Source organism: Castanea sativa, chromosome 6, assembly GCF_040712315.1.
Source record: "Castanea sativa cultivar Marrone di Chiusa Pesio chromosome 6, ASM4071231v1".
NCBI classification, from domain to species: domain Eukaryota; kingdom Viridiplantae; phylum Streptophyta; class Magnoliopsida; order Fagales; family Fagaceae; genus Castanea; species Castanea sativa.
The window spans coordinates 29099133-29123980 of NC_134018.1; the positions used below are offsets into that span (position 1 = coordinate 29099133).

Genomic DNA, 24848 nt, shown 5'->3' on the forward strand with positions numbered 1-24848 from the left:
ACTAAGTGTTAAACAGAACCTAAGTTACGTCTGGTCCTCGGATCATCTACTTTGGGAAAATTAACATTTTTAAATTTATTCATCTAAGTGTCAAGCTGAAACTTGGTATGCCTCGATCCTCGGATCAATTACTTGGGAAAAATTAATACTTCTGTTCTTTTTTTTTGACATAAACATCAGATATTTGCATAGACCATATGCCTTATCTTTACATAGTTCAAACTAGAGATCCAAAATGAAGAATCAAATACTCAAAAAAAAACATCACTTAATGCAGTTCCCGGCATAATTAAACCCTCCTGGAGTATCAAATTTCAATTCAAGTTGTTGCTAGTAACTTTGGTAAAAGACAAGAAGATGATATTTATGGAATGATATGATCAGCATAAAAACAAAAAAAATATATGTATAAGAATCATCTAAAAACAAACATTCATTCTTGTATTAAATTCCAAAAAAGTACTTTTGCACCTATACTTAGGTATTACACTTGGAGACAAAATAAAAATAAAGAAAGGAAAGACAACAAGCAAGTCACTGTTTCAGCTTAATCTTCAGAGGGCCTTTGGAGTCTTGAGGAGATGGAAGCTGAGCCGAGGACTCAACGGCAATTCCTTTGCCTTTGGGATCATCTATCAAGGTTATTGGGTTAGCTTGATCACCCAACTCATCCTTTGAAGATTCCCGAAGATCACTTGAAGGCTGTACGTCTTCAATTGCCTTTTCTTGTGCAGGGTCAAGTTGTTCAGGGGCATCTTCAGGAAGAGTTGAGTCTTCAGCCAAATCACCCCCCTTATCCTCGGATGATCCCTGGGCAGCTTCTTGTGCAGTGTCAGGAATGGAAGAAGCGCGAATTGCAGGAGGATAGTAGACACTCTCTGCTTTCCAAAGAGTGGAAGAGGCATCAACCCCAGCTTGGGAAAGTGCCTCATTCCACACTTGGAGGCAGTAGTGCCTACATACCTCGGGAACCTGAGCCTTGAAGGTTTCAGTGACCTCCTTCACGCCTATATCATAACCGTCTTGTTCGGCTTGGTCCCTCGAGTTCTCGGCCTCTTCCTTTGCTTTCTCAGCCTTTTTCTTCTCCTCAATGGCTTCTTCTTTGCCCTTGATGGCTTCTTCTTTGGCCTTCTCAGACTCGTGCAGATCTTTCTTAAGATCCTCTACGAGCCTTCGTGCTACTAAGAGGTTATCCTCAGCTTGGCGAAGCATTAGGCACTGATCCTCGGCCTGTTTAGTCGTCGTTTTCAGATCAGCCTCTAAGCCCGCCTTGGCACTCTCAACCTTAGCCAATTTTGCTGTGACCTCCTGCAGTTTCTTCTTATGAAGGTCCGAGATCTTTTGAGCAGTTTCACGCCTGGACTCCTCGGCCCTCAGAGACTTGTAGGAATTAATGGCAATCTCTTCCGCCCTATGGGCAGATTGAACGGCCTACAAACAAAACATATAAACCTTAGACGTATAGATATATATAGGAAATAAAAACAAAAGTCAAGGTTTTAGAGAAAACTCACCATTGCAAGCTCCTTCTTCAAAGTCATGAAGACGGTGTGGTCCCTTTTCTTTCTCAGCTCAATCATATCCTCGGGGAGTAACAGTGCTTGCTCCAAAGCATCTGCGACGCATGCCGCTGTCCCTTCATCGGAATTTCTAATGGACGCATCCACGGTGATGACCTCATCGTCCATAGAAAGGTCAGGAAGCCATACAGGGGCGCGTACGACCGCCTGTTGGTCGGTTCTTCTTTCCGACCTAGTCTGTATGGTGCGGGCTTGCTTTGCACCCTTTTCAACCTCGGGCTCCTTGGATACAGAACCCTTTCCTACCTCCACAACTTCCTTCCCTTTCGGCTGATCCCTTTTTCTTTTGAGATCAGCTATGTTGGCACGTTGAGTTTGGGAGGATGGAGGAGGAGGAGGAAGCCTAGCTTCAGGGCGTTTGTCAGCACCCTTTTCTTGAGTCCGAGGGCGCACCTCTTTTGGAGGTTCTTGGACTCTAGGGTCCTTGTCAGCGCCCTCAAGGACATCTTTCAGGCTGGGTTTAATCTTTCGTTGAATGCCCATAACGTCAAGTTCTTCAGTAGTAACCTTTGAGATTTGGGTAGAAGTGCCGAGGATGGAAGTTGAGTCTTCAGGAGAGTAGAGTTGATTAAAAACCTCGAACTCGTCCTCGGAATCTGGTACGTCAACTTCTTCTTCTTCTTCTTCTTCCTTTACAGTAAGGTAGGAAGATGCCGCTTCACCAGAGGTTAAAATTGTGGAGATAGGAACTGTGGGAATCCCAACTGGATCAAATGGTGGCGGTTGGATTGGTTGGGTGACCAAGGTACCTTGAGGAATGGTAGTCCCCCCCGGTAGCAATAAACCCTCCACTGCAACGCTATTCCGTGGTAGTCGAGGATCGCGGGCTTTAATCACGCACTTCGGCGCCTGAAAGGCTTTTGATATTGGAGTGTAGCCGAGGATCAGATGAGCCGCACGGAGTTGACCGTCGGTGTGCACGAAGATCTCGGCTTGTAGGATCCTATCCAATCGCCCGAAATCCACAAGGTTAGGATGACGATCCGCTGCGTGTGGATCTGCAGAGTTGTCCAAGTAAAAGTGGGTAAGAGTAAGTAAAAAGACGAAAGATAAAAGTATGTAAAAGAAATTTCACCTGGAGTCCCTTCCCTTGTCGGACAGGGGAGGCCGTCGTGCCAATTTCCTGATATGATCAGGAAGTCATTTTTTAGGCCCTTATTTGATTCAGGCAGACATTGAATTAGCCTGACTTCTGGGTGTCTAGACTTTAGGTAATATTCATCTTTTTTGCTTAGGTGATGGAGGTTATAAACCCAGTTCACGTCGTGGTGAGTGAGCCCTAGGTTCATCTTCTCATTTAAAGCGTCTATGGAACCTAAGATCCTAAAGACATTTGGGGCACACTTGGGTGGGAGCCAACCTAAAAGCCCTAAGATAATCCCTAGTCACAGTTCCCATGGGGATTTTCATTCCCCCTTCGATGAACGCAATCATCGGGATTACAACTTCCCCCGTTTTTCTTTTTGTATAAAACTCTTCCTCGTTACAGTACCTAATGGATACATCCGAGGGAATTTTGTACTTAACCTTAAACTGTTCTATTTTTTCGTTTGAATCCACCAGGGACGCAAATCTACCCATTCTTTTTGAAAAAAGGGGGGGTGTGGAGAAAAAATAACTATGCCGAGGATGAAAGACACAGTGAAAAAGAGAAGATGGGAAAGAAAAGAAACAAAAGAAACAAAAAAGCTGATAAGGAGGGGCAGAGTATTGAAGAACTTACTTTTAAAAAGGAAGAAAGCACGGTCACCTCGGACAGGGTACTTGATAGACAGAGAGAGAGTACGGGGAGATGAAAAGTGTGGCAGGTACGTTATGAGGTTTCTGTAGTGTGAAGAATTTTGAAGAAAATTAGTATTTATATGTCAGAAGATGTTTTAAAGCGGGCGAATTCCCGCCTCAACCCATCGCTCTCGACCGTTGGATATGTGTCATATTAATGAAACGTGAGGGACATAGAAGCGCCAACAATCAATTCGGGGGCGTTTCGCATACCGAAGCATTGGGAACACGCGATGGGTGATTCAGAAGTTATTTCTGTCAACAATGTTGCCAAAAGTCTGCAGGGTAACAGGGTCTTTTTAAGTCGAGATTCTATTTTTCTCCCGAGGTGAAAAAATAAAGAAACTCGAGGGGCTATTGTAGGGGTATTGGGCCCAATAGTATATGAAGGATGGCCCAACGAAGTATTTTGGGCTGGAAACCCAAAATCCGAAGACATCAAAATGGTCGTGGACTATTTACATATCCAAACACGTCCGAGGAGTAGATTTGTCCTCGGATTTCAAGGCCGAGGACATAGAAAGAGAAGTTTGGTATCCCTGGGTTATATTATAATGAGTCCTACAATTATGGGGATGCACGGTATACGTGGAGGGCGAGAGAAAGAACGGTGGAATGTCTAAAAATAAAGCTGCTACCACCGCCCATACATTAAAAGCTCTGTAAATTGATACGCTGACTGTATAGATGGAAGGATGGGACCTGAACATCGAGCTTGGAACTTGGTCCCTAATCCCAGCGGGCTTTAGGGAAGAATGGATGGGACAAGTATCCAAAAAGGGGGATTGCAACCAGAAAAGTGGAAGGTGATGAAGGGAAAGGAAAGGATATAAATAGGAGGAAAGGCATACGAAGAAGGAGAGGACTTTTCTGAGTAAAAGAGATAGAGCCAATAGTAAATGATAATCAACACTTGTATCCAAACTTGAGAAATATCATTAGAAACCATCCTCGGACACAATCCGAGGACGATTTCTCAGTCTTACTCTTTGCAAACGATTCTTTGTTCTGTTCTATTGGGCCCAAAGCCCGTTCTTTTTGTAATTGTCTAAACCATCCTTGAAATCTAAATTACAAGCCCATCCTCTACAAATTCATTGTAAAGAAAGGCCTTTCAAGCCCATTTTTCTCCCAGTCGTAGTTTGGGAACTTGAATTGTGTCCTTACAACTGTCTTTTTTATTTTTTTTATTTGATGGGCATAAACTAGTAATTTGATAAATAAATAAATAAAAACTTGAATAAGTCCTATACTATTTAAGATTATCCTTTTTTTTTTTTTTGGAGAAAAAAGGTAAATGAACTTTATTACTAAAAAAAACTACTAAACTACATCATCCAAATCTTGTGGAAGTTCTTCTATTCACACATCAGCATCAGCTGATAAAACTGCTCTCCTAGTAAGGGCATGAGCTAATTTATTTCCCTTCCTATTAACATGCAAAAAACTACGATCACAACCACCCCTAAGCCTGCACACCTCTGGTCCAAAAATAATGCCCCATCAAAACTCACTTTAAAGACACCAGGATCAGGCGTCTTCCATCTCAAGTCCGCACTTTGCACAGCCATTCGAAGTGGCAGCTGCTGCACGTCCCTAAATTCTTGCAATAGCTCTGAAGCTCGGAGCAACACCACCTCAGAACCCCACGTCGTCTGCCCCCCCCTCAGCCTGTTTCTCCTTTCCCAAATACCCCACGCAGCCATAGCAAATAGAGCAATCAGATTAGATGATCCACGCAAACATAAGAACTGAAACAAGTCACCAAAATTAGAGAACTTATGAGCACGCAGAAAGGACAACCGAGCATCTGACATCCAGATAGGCTTCACGGCGTCGCAGAACCACAAAGCATGGATTCCATCCTCAACACAGTCACCACAAGCCTCACAAATTTCAGAATTCAATACCTGACGCCTATGCAGATTATGTTTAGTTAGCAGGGATTCACGGACGGCATGCCAAAGGAAATGTCTCACCTTATCAGGAACCCGTAACTTCGAAACTCCACTCCACAAAGCCTTTCCAGCCTCCATATCCGACGAGCTAGGCTGATCTTGAAACTGAGTTGCAGCCAAAAATCGATAAGCACTCCGAACTGAGTATCCACCATCTGACGTGTGAGGCCATATCAGAGCATGAGATGTTTCAAAAGAACTGACATACATACTTTTGATAGTTTCAGCTTCCCACGGATAGAAGTTCAAATGAAGCTCCTCATTCCAAAGATTAGTACCAGGTAGAAACAGATCACGTACCACCTCCAAAGACGAATCCAGCTGCGGAGATAAATCCTACTCCCCCCATCAGATGGCAGCCAATGATCACGCCAGATTTTAATCTCTCTCCCATCCCCAACCCTCCACCGAGCACCCCTCAAAACCCCATCTCTAGCAAGCAAAATACTTCGCCAAGCAAAAGAGCAACTAGGGGAGACTACCGCATCAAAAATATTGCCAGAAGGAAAATACTTTGCCCAAAACACCTTATAGACCAGCAAGTTCCTATCATGAAATAGGCGCCATACTTGCTTCCCCAACATTGCATCATTGAATGAACGTAAATCACGGAAGCCCATACCTCCAATTGATTTTGAAGAACAAAGCATCTCCCATTTAACCCTATGGATCTTCCTAGAACTCCCGGAACACCCCACCAAAACTTTCGAATCATAGCTTCTATATCTTTAAGAAGACCAATAGGAAGCTGAAAACACTTATAGAGTATGTTGGGATTGATTGAACCACTGCTTTAATCATTATTTCCTTACCAGCCTAAGAAAACAATTTCTCCTTCCACCCTTGCATTTTAGCCCAAATCCTTTCCTTTTATATAAGTGAAACATGATTTCTTCTCCCGACCCACAAAGGACGGTAGCCCCAAGTACCTCTCATAATTCTTAATGACCGGCACCCCTAGTAAAACTTTTAATTCTTCTTGTACCTCCACAGAAGTTTTCCAACTAAAGAAAGTCGTCGTCTTATCTGAATTAACTTACTGACTAGAAGCATCCTCATACCAAGCAAGGATAGATAGAATTTTAGCACATTCAATAGAAGTAGCTCTACAAAATAACAAGCAATCATCGGCAAAGAAAAAATGGGTAATTTTTGGCCCCGCTCTACAAATAGAATAACCTCTAATCTCCCTATTACTTGTAGCCTGACGAAGAAGGGCATTTAATCCTTCTGCACAAAAAAAATATAGGAACAGTGACAAAGAATCACCTTCTCTCAGATCACGAGAAGGATAAATATGACCCTTAAGCTCACCATTCACCAGAACTGAATAAGACACTGTTGTGATGCATTGCATAATCATGGCCACCCAAGTATCCTGAAAACCCATCTTCAACAAAATTTTCTCTAAAAAAAACCCAGTCCACTCTATCATATGCTTTGCTCATATCAAGCTTTAAAGTCATAAAACTTGTCTTTCCTGAACATTGAGTTTTCATATGATGCAATGACTCAAAGGCAATAAGAATGTTATCTGAAATAAGTCTATCAGCAATAAAGGCACTCTAAGCGTCAGAAATAATGGACTTTAAAAAAGGTTTTAACCTATTGACAATGACTTTACTCAGAATTTTATAAATGACATTACAAAAACTAGTAGGCCAAAATTGAGCAACCGTTTCAGGATTATTAACCTTTGGAATCAAAGTAATGAAAGTATGATTGATAGACTTCAAATGATTACCTGAATTGAGACAGGAAAGGATTGCATCCGATACTTCCATGCCAATATCTGGCCAAAAGATTTGATAAAACAGAGAAGGCATCCCATCTGGACTTGGAGCTTTAAAATGAGCCATTTGTTTTAGTGCCACCTCAACCTCCTCCCTACCATATGGTCTAGTTAAGGCTTCATTCATAGAATCACTAACCACAGGCTGCACTCCTACCAACACACGCTCCAAGTCTGACAGGTTTGAAGATGTGAACAATCTAGTGTAGAAATCAACAAATACTGCCACCACATCACTCTCATCCGAAACCCAGACACCATGAGAATCCCGAATACCTTTAATAAAATTCCTCCTTTTTCTCTGAGTGGTTGCCCCATGAAAAATTTTTGTATTTCGATCTCCACAAGCTAATCATTGAGCTCTAGATCGTTGATACCACATATGGTTCTCCTTGTCTAGTAAAACATTTAATTCCCTACACAGTTGAACCACCACATCATGATTACCCCCCTTGGCCGAATCCTCCTCAGCTTTCCAAAGCAACTCTTTTTTCAATCTAATCTAATTTTTAACACTACCAAAATGATCTTTACTCCAAGATTCCAGCAACTTTTTACACCTCTTAATTTTTGTCACTACTCGGAACATCGGATTCCCACTCAGTTGAATCTCCCAAACCCTTTTAACTGTAGCACCACATTCTTGCTCTGCCAACCACATTTCTTCAAAACAAAATGGTTTGCGCTTCCACCTCGCTACTTCCCCATTCGGATCAAATACCAGCAGAATCAGCCTATGATCTGAAGCTACACAATGAAGATGTCTGATAGTTGCCGTTGGAAATCTAGCCATCCAATCATAGTTAGCTACCCCTCTGTCTAACCTTTCCCAAATAACATGCCCATGCCGATTACCTTGCCAAGAAAACTCAGGTCCCGTAAAACCTAAGTCCAAAAAACCACAAGTATCCAAGAATTCCCTAAAAGCCTGCATCTGACCATGAGGCCGTACCCTACCTCCACGCTTTTCTTCAAAGAGGAGAATTTCATTAGAATCTCCCATGCACACCCAAGGGAGGTGAGGTTTCGAATTTAACATACGAAGCATATTCCAAGGCTCCTCCCTTTCATTAGTATCCAGTTCTCCTTAAAACCCCGTAAGCCTCCAAGCCTCAGGCGAACCACCTTGAATTATGGCATCAATATGGAATCTAGAAAAGCTATCAACCCATCCTAAATACCATGCTGCCAAAGGAGTGCCAGACCACCCCCTCTATCTTGACTCTGAACCACAAATAAACCAGCAAATTTCACCTTATACTTGAACCTTTTCTAATTGCTCTTTATCAACCCACGTCTTTGACAAAAAAAACAATTAGGGGAGCTTGTGCCTGAATCAACTCTTCAAGCTCTTTCTTTGCACGTGGGTTCTCAAGCCCACGGCAATTCCAAGCTAAGCAACTCATTGGCCTCGGCGAGGCTGAGCAACAGCCTCCACCATTTCATTGCTTTTAACGCTAGCACATCGTCGTTTAGTAGGTACCAAATCTGCCACCCCCTCCAAGCATTCATCAACACTTCTTTTCCCAGCACTTGGACTGCCAACCTGCACCACATCCCTTTCTCTAGCTAACCTTTTCCACCCTCTAAGTGGAACACTCGATGAAGTGCCATTTTCCATATCAACAGAGACCCTTTGATCATCCTGAACCACTACCAAGAAACCTTCTGCCCCAGCCCCTTGACCCATAATTAAATCCTCCAAGTGAAGAGCAACCGAACTACCATCCCTAGGTTGAAGACTTATAGAATCAGTTTTATCAAATGCAGCCAAAGCCGAATCAATCTCCCTAAGTGTGTTATCAAAATTTCCATGTCCACTACTACCCATCCCAACGGAAGTCCCCACCATCTCAACCCCATTCTCAATACTCTGCTCCCTTACTGCACCACTTGAAACAACGTCCCCAGGCCGTTGCAAACCAGCAATAATAGTTTCTCTACTATCCATCTCATCACCAACATCCGGAGTCGGAGATTGCTGCCTTCCCCTGTCCACTTCGTCCTTACACCCATCAACCTTGACAACAGAGCATTTTTTGGGAGAAGTCATTGGAGCTCTTATCCACCCACCGAACTGTTGGTCCTTCTCTGTAAGACGTCCTTGGCTTTGCACCCACAAATCACAATCTTTATCGCAATGCGTTAACAACCCGCACTAGTAGCAGAGATTTGGTAATCGTTCGTATCGAAATCATACCCAGCCAACCTTACCATCTTCCATGCAGAGTTTGCGCCACCTACACAGCGGTTTGGAGGTATCAACCTTCACCCTAATCCGTATGAAGCTGCTCCTATCATAGGAACCCCACTCCTTCATCCCCGATTGAACTTCCCTGATAACCTTCCCAATATGGCATGCCGACCTCGGATTCATATCACCTATAGGAAGGTCATGGAGTTGAACCCAGAACCGAGTCATGTTAAATTTTAACTCCTTAACTGGAACACTCTTATCCAAGCGCTACAACGAGACGAGAAACTTGTCATAACTCCATGGCTCGCCCATTAAAACACGATCTGCATCAACATTGTCCGCGAAGACAAACAACACCACATGATTGCGCACGTCCTTCACTTCAAATCCCCTCTTCGTTCGCCATAAAGACTTAAAAGTCCTTGCAATTGCCTCCATATTCAGGACTCTGTGAGTGAAGAACTTCGCTGCGACCACATGACCATCCCCCTGCTCAAAAGCTTCAGACTGATACGGGCTCCCTTCTTCTTCTGTCAAAGACAATCTCTCCCACTGAACCGATAAACTCTCCATCCTATCCCAAGAACCTCTCACTCCCTGCTAAAAGCAACGACGAGAACTAAAGAAACTGCACTAGGCAGTACAACTTTCTACTGCACTGGCTAGGGTTTGAGAGCCGCCCCCTAGGTCAGCGAGAGAAACTTAATAAATATAAAAGTCATTAACTAAGGATAAAGTTCAGCTTTTTTTGGATAATAGAAGAATTTTACTGCAATTTATTATACAACGAAGTAGTAATTAAGATGCTTGGTTGGAATTGACTATACCATAGAAAATAATCATATATATATTTATGAACAAATCGTGAGCAGGGCGCCCTGAATATATATATATACACACATGTTTCGCTAATATCAATTGTGACATAAAATAATATAGTATGTGGTAGTACTGGACAATTTTTCTGAACGTAATCGGAAAAGCATTTTTATTTTTTCGTCTCCAAATTTTGGTGTTCCCTTGCACTGGAATACCCCAATTTTATCAATCCCTTCAAGAATTCTAGAATCCATATAAGTAACTACATAACCAAATGTTTCATATATTTCTTAGTGAAACAAAATTCCAAAACAAATACGAATCCGCACTCTCAAAAAATGCCAATTACATGAATCTATAACTTTGATTGTACTCAGCTTGGAATTAGCAAAAAAAAAAAAAAATTGTACTCAGCTTGGAAAATAGAATTGGCAAAATTGGATCCAAATCAATTTTGACCTAAAGGAAAAATGGTCAACTTGTTCTTGACTTGTTGATGTCAAAGAAGTAAATCTCGTACTGGAGTTTGTACCGGTTTGACCAGTGGAATAATATATTTTGATACCAATCAATACTAGTATACCGTTTCGGGTTTACCGTTATTTTTTATATTTATAAATATATATATATATATGTGTGTGTGTGTGTGTGTATTATAATAAATATAAAAGTTTACCACAAAAGATTTCTTCAATTCAGAACAAATTATTTATGCTTTTAGACTTTAGTATCAATTAAAAGAAAAAGAAAAAACACAATATAAAAAATAGAAAACTTAAAAGTTACCATTGTATACTAAGAAAACAGATAATATACTAATAAGTTAATACAAATAAGTTACCATTTTACCCTAACAAATTTCAAAAATTACAGAACTTAAAAAATAAAAAATAAATTTAAAAAAAAAAAAAAAAAAAACTTCTTTCTGTACTGGCAAGTTCGCCCGGTATCGGCCGGTACTACCCGAAATTAGCCGGTATGGCCAGTACGGCCGGTTTTTAAACTGGCACGAAATTTTGATATTTCGATATCGGTATACATTCCGATATGGCCGGTACCAGTACAGTATTGACTATCTTGGTTGATATTCTGGATGTGGTTGGGTTACCCGTAACTAACTTGACTAGACCTATTTTTCAAAGAAGGGAATTTTATTTTCTTTGTTTATAGTTTGAATTTAGTATGATAAGTTGGATGTTCTTTCTTGACTAAAAGAGAATTACAAATTTACAATCATTTTTTTGAGCTCTATTTAATAAAACACAATCTCTTTAGCATTCTTATAACTGCAGTTACTTTTGAATTAATCTTTAAAATTAGAAGTAAAATTCGTATTCAGTATTTATGTTGCATTTCGTTTGGAATTGTGGAAGCTTTGTTGTGTGATTGATGTTTATTATATATATTTGAAGGTAATTTGATTAATTTATAATTTAGTCATTTTGATTGTATAGCCGAGTTATATTAAAAAAATATTATTGCACATAAAAATTCCAATGAAATTCCTCACCAAATTAATTGAGGTACAATTCTCAAATATGAATACTTCTAATGCTAGATCTACTACCAATATTGAGTAGATTGGGATGCAATTGATATAAAATATTTACTTATTTTTCCTTACCCAATAATCTAATATGTTACGTTTAATTTTAAATCTAATATTTTTCCACAAATGCAAGAAATATGAGTCAACCTAGAACCCATATTAGGAAGACCCGTTTTCTATGTGACTTGACTTGTAAGTAGACGTAAACTAATGGTTATGATTTGAGTGGGTATTGTAGAAGAATCTCGAATCACTTACGTAAACATAGGAGTTGAAGGACTAAAGACTGGAAATTAAAAGAAGGAAGCCCATTGGGCTATATATTAATACTTGTAACTAAAATAAGCACTATAAAAGCTCTTATTTTAGGGCTCCATATTAATACTTGTAACTAAAATAAGCACTATAAAAGCTCTTATTTTAGGGCTCCAACTTCACAATTCACACTCCTTTGAGCACGGGAATCCACAACAGTGCATAATCAATAGCCATTAAAGGTTTTAATTTACCCTCTCTCTCTCTCTCTCTCTCTCTCTCTCTCTCTTGTTGAAAAAATCATCTTTTAGAATTGAATTTAAATATTGTTCTTTGTAGTTTTGTTTTCCTAAAGCAAACTGATAGTATTAAATTTAAAGTTAATATTTATCTCGGTATCTCCATCGATCAGTTACGTACAAATTTTTGAACTTCATTCATATGATGCTCGATCAGTATCGTTATTCATTGTTTGATCAAAAAAATAAAAAATACTTCCATGATTTCTCTCTTATTAGTTATGATGATTATTTGTTTCCTTTCCTTTCAGAAGTTGGTTGGTCATGGAAAAAAGAAGACAATCAATAAGGCATCATCCTTTGGAATTGGAGCTTCCGTACCATATCGTGTTGGATATACTATTAAGGCTTCCATTCAAGAGCATAGTGAAGTGCAAGTCCGTATGCAAACAATGGTTCACTCTAATCTCAGATACCCTGCACCTGCACCCATTGTTAATAGCCTATTGGCCAAACATTCACTTACATATGGTTGAGTTAAGGGCATCCGAATTTCAAGGACTTGTCATAGGCAGCAGGCCCACAAGAATAACCATTAAGTTTAAGACTGACGACTACTTACAGATTGTTAGTTCATCATGTACGGGATTGCTTCTCTTCAGGAATTATCGTCGGAAGAATTTATATGTTTGCAATCCAATTTTGGGTGAGTACACTATCATTCCACGAGTTATAGAAAACACCTTCTTTCCTTGTGTTTTTCTTGGGTTCAGTTCCAAGACTAAGGAATTCAAGTTGCTACGATTCTTTAAGCAGCAGGGGCACAGTCATAATATATACATGGCTGAGGTACATACTCTTGGTACAGATTCATGGAGAAGCATTGGTGAGGCTCCAAACATTATTCATTATTCGGCATTGCATGGAACATTTTTTAATGGAGCCCTTCATTGGTTTGTTGTTAATGATGATGAGACATCTCTATGTTGTTTTAACCTTGGTAATGAGCAATTCCAACCGTTCCCAAGACCATCACAATTTGCTAAATGCTGGAAAATCTCCCATAAAATGAGAAATATGATGAGCATGGGTGCAGTGAAGGACCAACTGTTTTTATGTCATCCTTTTAATAATTCAGTTCTTGAACTATGGGTGATGGGGGACTGTGGTGTCTCGGAATCTTGGACTAGAATGCACGTGATCACCACTAGTGTGACGCCTAAGGCAATAGCTTTTTTGGATAATGGAGAAATCCTGATGTTAAAATATATTTATTGTCAAGAATTTCTTACATTGCATCATCATTTTGATCTCGTTTCCTACAATCCAAAGGAAGGAAGTTTTAGAAAGATCACCACTAATATGAAAGAAGAGTATCAAATTGTTGCTTACACTCCAAGCTTCCTCTCCCTCAAAGATGCTGCGGTGATAGTAAAAAGGTTTTAGATTCACATTTCTTTGTATTATTACAAAACTTCAGCTGTAGGTCATTTCCTGTCAAAACATGGTAAAAATGTTTTTTTTTTTTTTTTTTTTTTTTTTTTTTTTAACTTCCATGTAAAATGCTACCTACAACTATAGGATCACACTCACGTTAGTTTTCAAACTCTTCTTCATCATAATTTGTATTTGTTTCCTCCTCAGATCCTTTCAGTTTTATGTTTTTTTTCTCCCTTTCCCCCCTTGCGAGAAAACCCTCACAAATTATGATAAAGAGCCTGGGCCAAGGTGTAAGGCTCTAATGTTCCCTTCGAGATTTTTCTTTAAAAAAAATAATAAAATAAAATAAAATTTTAACTTTATAACTCAATAATCTCAAATTTGTTGTAGCTAGCCTTAACCAAATCAAGTACTTCCTCTTTATTTCCACCATAAATTCAATCTATTTGATTCCGATTTTGCTGTCTCTGTCCGTATTTTGTAATTTCTCATTTTTATTCGGATCTTCTATATATGTTCAGTATTAGATCTTAGATCTGAACTTATTTGATCCTTCTTGATTATATTTCTATTTGTGTTTTGTAGTAAGAATTAGAAAAACGGATTCATCAACCTCGACGTTCGCTATCTCAGGCAAGAGTAATTCTATGGTACTTCCCAAAAAAAAGGGGTACAGTACCCACTAATAGGTAACCTGCTACACCAGGTTACTTTTTTCTCACATTTGACGGTTCCGCCCTCACGTTGTGTAATTCCAACATCACATGTGACAATTCTTTTCTCACATTTGGTGGTTCCCTTACTTTTTTCTCACATTTAACGGTTTCATCCTCACATTGTGCAGTTTTAACATCACATGTGACAGTTCTTTTCTCACATTTTGTGGTTCCCTTACTTCTTTTCTCACATTTAACGGTTTCATCCTCACATTGTGCAGTTTCAATATCACATGTGACAGTTCTTTTCCCACATTTGGTGGTTTTCTTACTTTTTTCTCACATTTAATGGTTTCATCCTCACATCGTGCAGTTTCAACATCACATGTGACAGTTCTTTTCTCACATTTGATAGTTCCCTTATTTTTTTCTCACATTTAACGGTTCCATCCTCACATTGTGCAGTTTCAACATCAAATGTGACAGTTCTTTTCTCACATTTGGTGGTTCCCTTAATTTTTTTTCTCACATTTGATGGTTCCATTTTCACATTGTGAAGTTCCAACATCACAAGTGACAGTTCTTTTCTCACAATTGGTGGTTCCCTTACCTTTTTCTCACACTTGACGGTTCCATCCTCACATTGTGCAGTTCCAATATCACATATGATAGTTCTTTTCTCACATTTGGTGTTTCCTTTATTTTTTTTTCTCACACTTGATGGTTCCATCCTCACATTGTGAAGTTCCAACATCACAAGTGACAGTTCTTTTCTCACAATTGGTGGTTCCCTTACCTTTTTCTTACACTTGACGGTTCCATCCTCACATTGTGCAGTTCCAATATCACATGTGATAGTTCTTTTCTCACATTTGGTGTTTCCTTTATTTTTTTTTCTCACACTTGATGGTTCCATCCTCACATTGTGCAGTTCCAACATCACATATGACAGTTCTTTTGTCACATTGGGTGGTTCCCTTACTTTTTTCTCACACTTGACGGTTCTATCCTCACATTGTGTAGTTTCAACATCACATGTGATAGTTTCTTTCTCACATTTAGTGGTTCCCTTACTTTTTTTCTCACATTTGACAGTTCCATCCTCACATTGTGCGGTTCCAACATCACATATGACAGTTCTTTTGTCACATTGGGTGGTTCCCTTACTTTTTTCTCACACTTGACGGTTCCACCCACACATTGTGCAGTTCCAACATCACATGTGACAATTCTTTTCTCACATTTAGTGGTTCTCTTACTTTTTTCTCACATTTAACGGTTCCATCCTCACATTGTGCAGTTCCAACATCACATGTGACAGTTCTTTTCTCACATTTGGTGGTTCCCTTACTTTTTTTTCTCACATTTGATGGTTCTATTTTCACATTGTGCAGTTCCAACATCATAAGTAATAGTTCTTTTCTCACAGTTGGTGGTTTCCTTACTTTTTTTCTCACATTTGATGGTTCCATCCTCACATTGTGCAGTTCCAACATCACGTGTCAGTTCTTTTGTCACATTTAGTGGTTCCCTTTTTTTTTTCTCACATTTGATGGTTCCATCCTCACATTGTGCGATTCTAGCATCACATCCTCACATTGTGAGAATGATAGTAATGAAAAAGCAGTTTTAAAATTAATCAACAAAATAAAATTAGAAGGGGAGTTTCTTTTTTGGAGGGGGGGGGGTAGGGGGGAAGATAGGAAAAGACTTGGCATTCACATTTGATATGGGTTTGTCAACCATATTTCCAGTTAAGACTACAAAATCTTCAGGGTTTTTTGTTGTGTCTGATAACTTTTTTGATCCATTAACTGGTCCATCATAAAACTGGAATGCATCAACATACTCAGTAAGACAAAAAAAACATTATGAGTTTTTCACACATGGTGCAAGAAACTAATGACTAACCTTAGATTTCATCTCTTTACTAGGATCTAATATCCGAGCAAGTAGGTTCAAGCTCTGCATTGAAGCAAGGGTTCATTATCCTCAGGGTTTTTTCTTATAATGGGAAATGGGGGATAAAGATAAATAAAATAATTATAAAACACATTTTCAATCAGGCTTTCAGAGGTCTGCGAGTGCTTTAGAGTATTGACCAAAGGATCACTGATGCCTTCAGCTTCAATTATCTGGCAAACATGATTGCTGCATCAAGAAAAATATGAGTAACGTGAATTATACAATGTAAGGGATGCTCAATGCATAAGAGCCATCCAACAAACCTAATGTCTAAAGAATAAGAAGAAAGATGCAACAATGAAGTTAGAACTATGTGACATGAACACTAACACGAGTACCACTCCCTCATAAATGACAAGCTTTTCAACGTGCAAACCCAGAACAAAATAGAGTGAAATATGTGTAAATCCCCAAAATGGCATGAGATTTAAAATTCAATATGCAAAAAAGATAGCAAAAAAGCAGACAGTATATGAAACAAGGCAAATATGGCTAGTAAAGGTTTCGTGTAGACACATACATATATACATATCTACATAAATTTATATAAAACAATAATAGAGTGACTATATTTTATGCTAGCCAACAATTTGCTGCAACCCTCCTTTTTCTGGGTTTGGGGCCAACCATGAACAATATATATATATATATATATATATATATATATATATATATATATATATATATAACAAATAAAAAGCATCAATAAGAAGGGCTAGAGGAACAAAATATTTTGGTACTGGTGTACCATTTTGGAATTACCACTATAAAAAATATATTTGTATATTTATGAACTTAAAATATGTATATTTATGTATAAATTCATGAGCTTATATATTTGGTTAGAGCCTGCTAATTTGGTAAGAGCCAATAAAAATATAAGTCCATGCCCATCCTAATATGTTGCCCAGGTTTACATTTTTTTTCCTCATAGAAGCAATCAACAACCTAATCAACCTTGGCCCAAAATGCAAGTCCATGTATATGTGTGTGTGTGCGTGTTACCAAAGATTCATATGGGGTAGGTTAACTTGTTCTGCTAGACAGACAAACCAAGAAACATAAAAAGTGTTTGTGCAGTCAAAACAGAAATACAAAGAAAGTGGTTAGCAAAGAAACCAAGAAGAAGTGGGCAACATGGGGCTGTGGACGATGTGGAAGAAGAAAAAGTGGGAGAAGTGAATGATCTTGTCCTTCTGGAAATGCTATTTTGGCAAGCTTAGCATCTGCATACTTTGGTGTCTAGTTTTAACAAATTTATAAAAACAACCTTTTATTGTACTGGCCTAAAATAGAATTACCAACTCAAATAGCCAAAACGAGTTAAAGTGCATACCGATACCTTTCCAAGAGGATATTATACCAGTTTGGTATGGTAAAATATTTTCCAGTTGTATTGGCAAGTATGGTACGAGGAGAAATTGTATCAATTATAGGGTAAATAAGCAAGTAGTAAAAAATGACAAGTTAATCAAAGAAGTGGCAAAGGTATGATTTTGGATATAATTGAATGGCAGAGAAGAATACATGGGACCAACCCCGATTAATGTTAAAGATCCATAACTAACCCCAAATTTATGGGAATAAAGCTTTGTTGTTGTTATATAGGGTAAATTAACAAATTGGAGAAGCAATTTCCAACATAGGCTAGCTTCTTCTAGGCCTTCAACTCTTCTCTCTCACTCTCCCCTGTCATGTAGCAGAGATCTCCCCTGTCCGCCCAAGCGAAAGACAAAATCATTTACTTATAAATCTCCATGTCACTCACATAGACCCCAAAAAACTATGAACTACTAAGAAGAGAAAAAGAGGATGTTGGATTGAGATGAATTGATGTTATCTACTCAACATTACAAATATATTTCAAAGCTATTCCAAGGTTAAGCAAAGCCATCAAAATGCTTATTAGACATGAAAAAAAAAATGTTTCTGCCTGTTCTATGGAAACAAAAGGAATCAATTACATAATTAGCACTAGGCAGTCTTCTTTCATCACAAACTAGGCATTGATACAAATCTACCAACAAGACAAACTTTGAAATCAATGTAGCTATATACAAAGCAAACATCTTATGTTAAACTAGTTAAAAAGTTATCACCACTGTCATCCAAAAAGTTATAATGCGTTAAAATACATAGCTCATAGAGGCATTTCATCAAAAAATTCATTGCCTTTCAATTAGACCAACTCGGAACTCTAAAAAAATATCTCCAACAATTTCTTAACAAAACTAAACAAACTCATTCTTACCAGTAGATACAGACCCACATAGAAAAATCCAAACGAAACCCACACAACTCAAATACAAACAAAAACAAAAATACAGACAAACCCAAAACGAACTTAGATAGGCTAAGAGAGACAAACCTGAACACCATGGTGGTTGCAGCTTTAACATTGCTGTCGCAGCTTGAGGTAGTGAAGACGCGAGCATTGTGGAAGGATTTCCCAAATTCCACGGTTAGTGAGGGATTTGAAATCAATAGATTTGGAACTTGAATTCCAGGATGCATTTGGGTCAAATACAAATTCTTCTCACCCAAATCCAAATCCTAAACGAAATCCCATGCCATCCAAACAGACCAGAAGAAGATTAAGGACTCTTCCCCACCCACCCCATACAAAATACCCACAAGAAACTAATAAAGAAAAAAGGGAAACAAAACAATAGCAGTCAAAATAGGGTTTTATCGTTTTGATACTTACCTTTAACAATATCAAAACGATTATGATCCTTTAAAGAAACCTTCAATTTTTTTTAGAAAGAAAGAAACCTTTACCAGAGAACGCAAGAGGAAGCGAAGAACGCGAGAGAGGAAGAAAAATCGGAGAACACGTGAGAAAAAAAACTGAGAGAGACCATCAAAATTTTTTTTTTTTTTTTTAGTTTACATACACTAACTTGCTTTGCCAGTAACTGGTTTCTACTAAATTAAATTAACAGCTAAGATGATAACAACACCAAGTCAATGTTTCAGATATGGGTGGGTACTGTACCCCAAAAAAAAATAGGGGGTATGGTAGAATGACCCCTTTGGCAATATATATTGAATAAATTATTACTGTAAACGGTTACTTATGATGGTTTTTTTGATTGTGGTACTGTTAATCATCATTTTTTCTAAATTCAGAGTCCAAAAAAAAAAAAAAAAGTTTACTTACAAAAACAAAAGTTCAGTTCTAATTGTTTCGATTCTATAGGTATGTCAATGTACATTGCCCATTTCTATTTTGTTTTTATAAAGATATTAACGACAATCTAATTATTTGTACTCTAGGTCTTCTTCAATTTCTTATTTCCTTATAATTATCCTCTTTTTCTTTTTTCTATGCATTTGCAGGTTAAGGCTTAGTCATTGCTTTTTTCTTTTTTTAATTGCAATATTACTATGAATTTCTTTGATTACAATATTATAATACAAAAACTGTGGAAGTTGAAGTAACAAATTGTGTAAAAGAAATACAAATTGTGCAATTTGGATAAGTATCACGTATTAATTAATTATATTGCACTTAACTCTATTTCGAAGCGAAGCATAAAATATATAGGCAAAAGAGAGTGGTTGACCATTATATACAACCATATTACTAATATATTTGTTAAAAAAAAAATTTTAAAAAAAACCACTAATTGGATCATTAGGCTTTAGTGTGGACGGGTTTGTGGCGAAATAATTTTTTCATCACACCCCTAAGTTTTTTTTGTGATTAAAAAATATATTAATCCCAAATTATAATTTATGCATATTATTAATTTTTACCCAAAAAAATAGAACAACTTTTGAGCACAAGCTTATGCGCGTGCTTAGAGGTTAGTACTATTATTTAAGAGGTTTTTCCTGTTTCGACTAGATTTTTTTTTTTTTGTTCCAAAATACCCCTACACCCCTAAATTTAAGTAGAGACAAAACTAAAGGATAGTCCAGTAAAAATACATATCTAATTTGCACTAAAACATTGCCTACAAAATAGAAACACTATTCCACTAACCCATTTCTTTAAAGCAACTATACGTTTATTTTTTTTTAATAGAAAAATTAGTTAAACTACCTACGTTTCTGTTGTTTTTTCCTAAAAAAAAAAAAAAAAACACCCTACGTTTATCTATTAATTTTTATCAAAAAAAAAAAAAACTTAACTAAATATCCAAAATAAATAAATAAATAGTTATCAACAAAAAAAACTAAACTAAATAGATATATACACGTTTTTTTTTTTTTTTAAGTAGATACATCTTTAACTCTCATTAAAACATTGCCTACAAAATAAGATTACACTCCTAATAATATTCAAATTGCTTTATCCAATTATAAAAAAAAATTAAATTAAATTAAAACAAACACACGTTTCTTTGTAAAAATTAAATAAATAAAAAAAACACATCCATCGTACAGATAAAAAAATAAATACAAAATAAAAAACCCACACCATATCTACCGTTATTGCCCAAAAAAAAAAAAAAACAACCAGTCGTACACCCACATTTTTTCTAATCATACTAGCTTCTGAGCACACTCGTAGGGCTCTTCTATTTTTTGTAAAGGTTAGTAATTGCATCCATTATAAATTGGTATTACTACATTTTTCAATCACAAAAATACCTAGGGGTTTGATGAGTGTTATGCGTTTGTACCAAATATTAAAATTATTAACCTTTCTCCATGCATAACACTCATCACACTCCTAGGTATTTTTGTGATTGAAAAATATAGTGATCATAATTTATAATGAATGCAAATTATTAATCTTTACCAAAAAATAGAAGAGCCTCTAAGCACATGCATAAGCTTGTGCTCAGAGGCTAGTTATTATAATGGGTTGTGGGCTTTAGGCCCACCTTGTTTACTTATATATCACTCTTACTTGTACTATACGCATCTACCTCTTATATAAAGGCACTCATGTATATTTTATTATTCTGAGAAATACAATACATTCATTCAATATTTCTAACAAAGGTTTTACAAAGGAGTATGGGATTGATTATGAAGAGACTTTTGCTTCGGTTGCTCATATTTCATCTGTTCTTACCCTCTTCGCTGTTGGCGTTGCTAGTAAATGAGACCTTCTTCAAATGGATATTAAAAATGCATTCCTTAATGGGGATTTAAGTGAAGAAGTTTATATGCAATCTCCTCTTGGTCTCTCTGTTGAATCAAACAAGGTTTGTCGCCTTCGACGTGCTCTTTATGGCCTTAAACAAGCTCCAAGTGCTTGGTTTTCCAAGTTCAGCTCCACCATCTTTCGTTTGAGTTACACTGCCAGTCCTTATAATTCTGCCTTATTTCTTCATCACACTAACAAAGACACCATTTTATTTCTCTTATATGTGGATAATATGATCATAACTGGTGATGACCTCAAGGATTTTCTCAATTAGCAGTTTGAGATGAAAGATCTTTGACATTTCAGCTATTTCTTCGGTCTTAAAATCACTCATTCCACAGCTGGTCTTTATATTACTCAAGCCACATATGCTTCTGAACTTTTGTCTCAAGCTGGACTCACTGATAGCAAGACTGTTGACACTCTGATTGATCTTAATGCGCATTTGACTCCCTCGTGGGGGAAACCATTGTCTAATCCCTCTCTTTATAGACGATTGGTTGACTGCCTAATTTATCTCACTATCACTCATCCGGGCATTTCCTATAATGTTCACCAAGTGAGCCAATATCTGTCTGTTCCACGATTGACTTACTATGTTGCTTTTTAGCGCATTCTTCGATACCTGGAGGACACTTTCTTCTATGGCATTTTCTACTCAGCTCAGTCTCCTCTTGTTCTCCGTGCATTCTCTGATGCTGATTGGGCGAGAGATCCCACTAATCGCAAGTCCACCACTGGCTATTGTTTTCTTCTTAGTTCTTCTCTGATTTCTTGGCAAAACAAGAAACAAACTCATATGGCCCGCTCTAGTATTGAAGCAAAATATCATGCCCTTGTTAATACCACATCTGAGCTCATTTGGGTACGATTGCTTCTTAAGAACTTAGGTGTGTCAACATCCGCTGCTACTCCTCTTTATTGTGACAACTAGAGTGTCATTCATATTACTCACAATGATGTTTTACATGAACGGACTAAACACATCGAGATCGACTGTCATTTTATCCGTTATTATCGTGTCTATGATGCTCTCAAGTTATTCTCGGTCTTCTCTAAAGATTAACTTGCAGATATCTTCACCAAGTCACATCCTAAAAGACGCCTTCATGCTTTAGTTGACAACCTCAAGTTGGTCTCACACCCACCTTGAGTTTGAGAGGGGTTGTTAATGTGTATTGGGTTGTGGGCTTTAGGCCCACTTTGTTTACTTGTATAGCACTCTTACTTGTACTACACACATCTGTCTCCTATATAAAGACACTCATGTATATTCTATTATCCTAAGAAATATAATACATTCATTCAATACTTCTAACAATTATAATTATTATGCTTCCCAGCTACGTGTGTCACCCTTCCTTCTTTACAATGCTACGGTGCACAAAGATGGTGCAATCCTACAATTGTAATACTACTTGTTAAGTTTCGGGAAAACATATATATACACACACACGTTGGCCTGGTTCAGCGCTCCAATGTTTAAAGCAATAATTTCCAGCCCAATCTGCAACCAGTTTTCCCATTTTTGAGGTTTCTACTTTGGACACTTGGTTGAAAGTCTTATCGATCGAACTCCATTTTTTGTGTTCTTGCTGTTATTGAAATGCTCTTGTAGTGTACTTTCTAAAGGATCCGACTTTATGCTATATTTGGTGCACTATGCAGAGAGCCATTACTCTTGGAAGTTGGCAAATATCCAAATGAAATGAAACTCCAAAGTTTATTTTTGTTAATTTTGCGAGCAATATCGTATGATTCAGATGTAATAATGAGATAATGTCTTCTCAAGAATGTAGATAATCAACTCTACTTCATGGAAGTACCAACTCTTTGGATCCAATTTTCGTGGGTGGTGGAAAATCCAAGCGTGAAAGAGGACCTCGACTTAATTTATATAGGTTTCAGCATGATTTTTCTTCGAGATTTTACTTTTCGCCCTTGTATCCTCCGTTTGGTTCAAATGGGTGCGTTGAAATTAATGCCTATCATATCTATTTTATAAACTAAACTAAATTAATTAAGGATCCGTTTAGTTGGAGAGGTGGAAAAGTAGAATGATAGAAAATGGTAAAAATATAGAAAATGGTAAAAAGATGAAAAAGTGAGGAAATCAAATATTTTAATTTTTCTCATTTTTGTTTGGTTGTTAGTGGAAAAATAGAAGAATGAAAAAAATGAGTTTGTATAAATTTATGCATATACCTTTGTTAAAAAATAATGCCCAATAAAAACCCAAAAAGTGATAAAAAAAAAATCAATCACCTAAATTTATTAAAAATTAAAAATCATGTCCATAAAAAAATTACATCTAAAAAAAAAAAAACAACGCGCACACACACAAAAGAAAGCAAAAAAAAAAAATTAATCGACAAGCAAAAGTAAAAAGGAAAAAAAAAAAAGAAAAAAAAAAAAAAAAGGTAGGCAACATAGTGAAAAAAGAAAAAAAAAAAAAAAGTATGAAGAAAAGCAATGTACGCATATACCTTTTTTTTTTTAAATAATGCCCAATTAAAACCCAAAAAGTGATAAATAACCAAAAAAAAATCAATCACTTAAATTTATTAAAAATTAAAAATCATGTCCATAAAAAAAATCACAGCTAAACAAAAAAAAAAAAAATACTAGACAAGCAAAAGTAAAATGGAAAAAAAAAAAAAAAAAAAAAAAAAAAAAAAAAAAAGGAGGTAGGCAACATAGCAAAAAAAGTGTGAAGAAAAGCAACGTGGCCTGAAGGTGCAATCATGGTTTTTAAAACCGGACCGGTCGGTTCGACCGGTTCAACCGGAAACCAGTCATTGATCTAGTTGGGTTATGACAAATAACCGAAAAGAGCTAAAAACTGAAAATAGTCAAAAACTGCCCAGTTTAATCGGAAACCGATGTGGTTGAACTGGTTTTGCAAAATTGCTGAAACAGATTTACAATGGAGCTTTTGTTGTAGTAAAAACCTTCTTTTTTCTTAGATCTGCTGATGGTGAGGACAGATTTTTGCAATAAAGTCTTTTTTCTTAAGATTGGCTATGCTTGAGAGAGAGAAAATGATTGAATGTTCATGCTTGGCGCTGAAATTAGCATCTTGGAGTGGTATCTACAAATCTTCAGTGAGGAAGAGAGGAACCGATGATGGTATTGTAGAGATAAACAATAGATCTACCTTACTCAGAGAGAGAGAGAGAGAGAGAGAGAGAGGGATTATGGGGAGGACAAAAGACTCAAAAAATAGAGCCTTTTGATGGTAAGCAAAGTGGGGCGTGTACTCAATGGAGTGCAAGATTTATGAGGTGTATACCGTGTATTAGAAAAATAAATAAATAAATAAATAAAGGTAAACGTGTGGCTAGGAGTGGTGGAGTGGGAAAGTAAATGGTAAAGGAGTTATAAGTCAGTGACTTGTCTAGTCATATGATTTTGCTTTTTTCTATACTACTATTTAAGGGGCTTTCTCTGTTTGGATTTCACATTTTTTAGTTCAAAAATATCCTTACAGTCCTATATTTAAGTAGAGA

At 37.2% G+C, this 24848-nt stretch overlaps 2 protein-coding genes and 1 long non-coding RNA gene across 3 annotated transcripts; 1 reads left to right on the forward strand and 2 right to left on the reverse strand.

Annotated features, from left to right (window-relative positions):
• Positions 1-459: 459 nt before the first annotated feature.
• On the reverse strand, positions 460-1599 carry LOC142638230 (uncharacterized). Its single transcript, XM_075812251.1, has 2 exons — positions 1515-1599; positions 460-1431 (listed from the first exon to the last, which is right to left on the reverse strand). The coding sequence occupies exons 1-2, from the start codon at positions 1578-1580 to the stop codon at positions 535-537; spliced, it is 963 nt and encodes a 320-aa protein (XP_075668366.1). The 5' UTR covers positions 1581-1599; the 3' UTR covers positions 460-534.
• Positions 1600-11175: 9576 nt separating this feature from the next.
• Positions 11176-13617, forward strand: LOC142639752 (F-box/kelch-repeat protein At3g06240-like). The gene is made up of 3 exons (XM_075813891.1): positions 11176-11238; positions 12483-12665; positions 12796-13617. The coding sequence occupies exons 1-3, from the start codon at positions 11176-11178 to the stop codon at positions 13615-13617; spliced, it is 1068 nt and encodes a 355-aa protein (XP_075670006.1).
• Positions 13618-15979: 2362 nt separating this feature from the next.
• On the reverse strand, positions 15980-16409 carry LOC142639182 (uncharacterized). Its single transcript, XR_012845143.1, has 3 exons — positions 16322-16409; positions 16179-16232; positions 15980-16097 (listed from the first exon to the last, which is right to left on the reverse strand). It is a non-coding gene; the product is annotated as an uncharacterized LOC142639182 (long non-coding RNA).
• Between the last annotated feature and the right edge of the window lie 8439 nt (positions 16410-24848).

Bases quoted from the DNA above. Each gene is read 5' to 3' on its own strand.
- LOC142638230 (XM_075812251.1), bottom strand. From the start codon at position 1,580: ATGATTGAGCTGAGAAAGAAAAGGGACCACACCGTCTTCATGACTTTG. The intron at 1,432-1,514 runs GTGAGTTTTCTC...TTTTGTTTGTAG, and splicing joins TGAAGAAGGAGCTTGCAATG to GCCGTTCAATCTGCCCATAG.
- LOC142639752 (XM_075813891.1), top strand. From the start codon at position 11,176: ATGGCCGGTACCAGTACAGTATTGACTATCTTGGTTGATATTCTGGAT. The intron at 11,239-12,482 runs GTAACTAACTTG...CTTTCCTTTCAG, and splicing joins TGGATGTGGTTGGGTTACCC to AAGTTGGTTGGTCATGGAAA. The intron at 12,666-12,795 runs GTTAATAGCCTA...GACTACTTACAG, and splicing joins ACCCTGCACCTGCACCCATT to ATTGTTAGTTCATCATGTAC.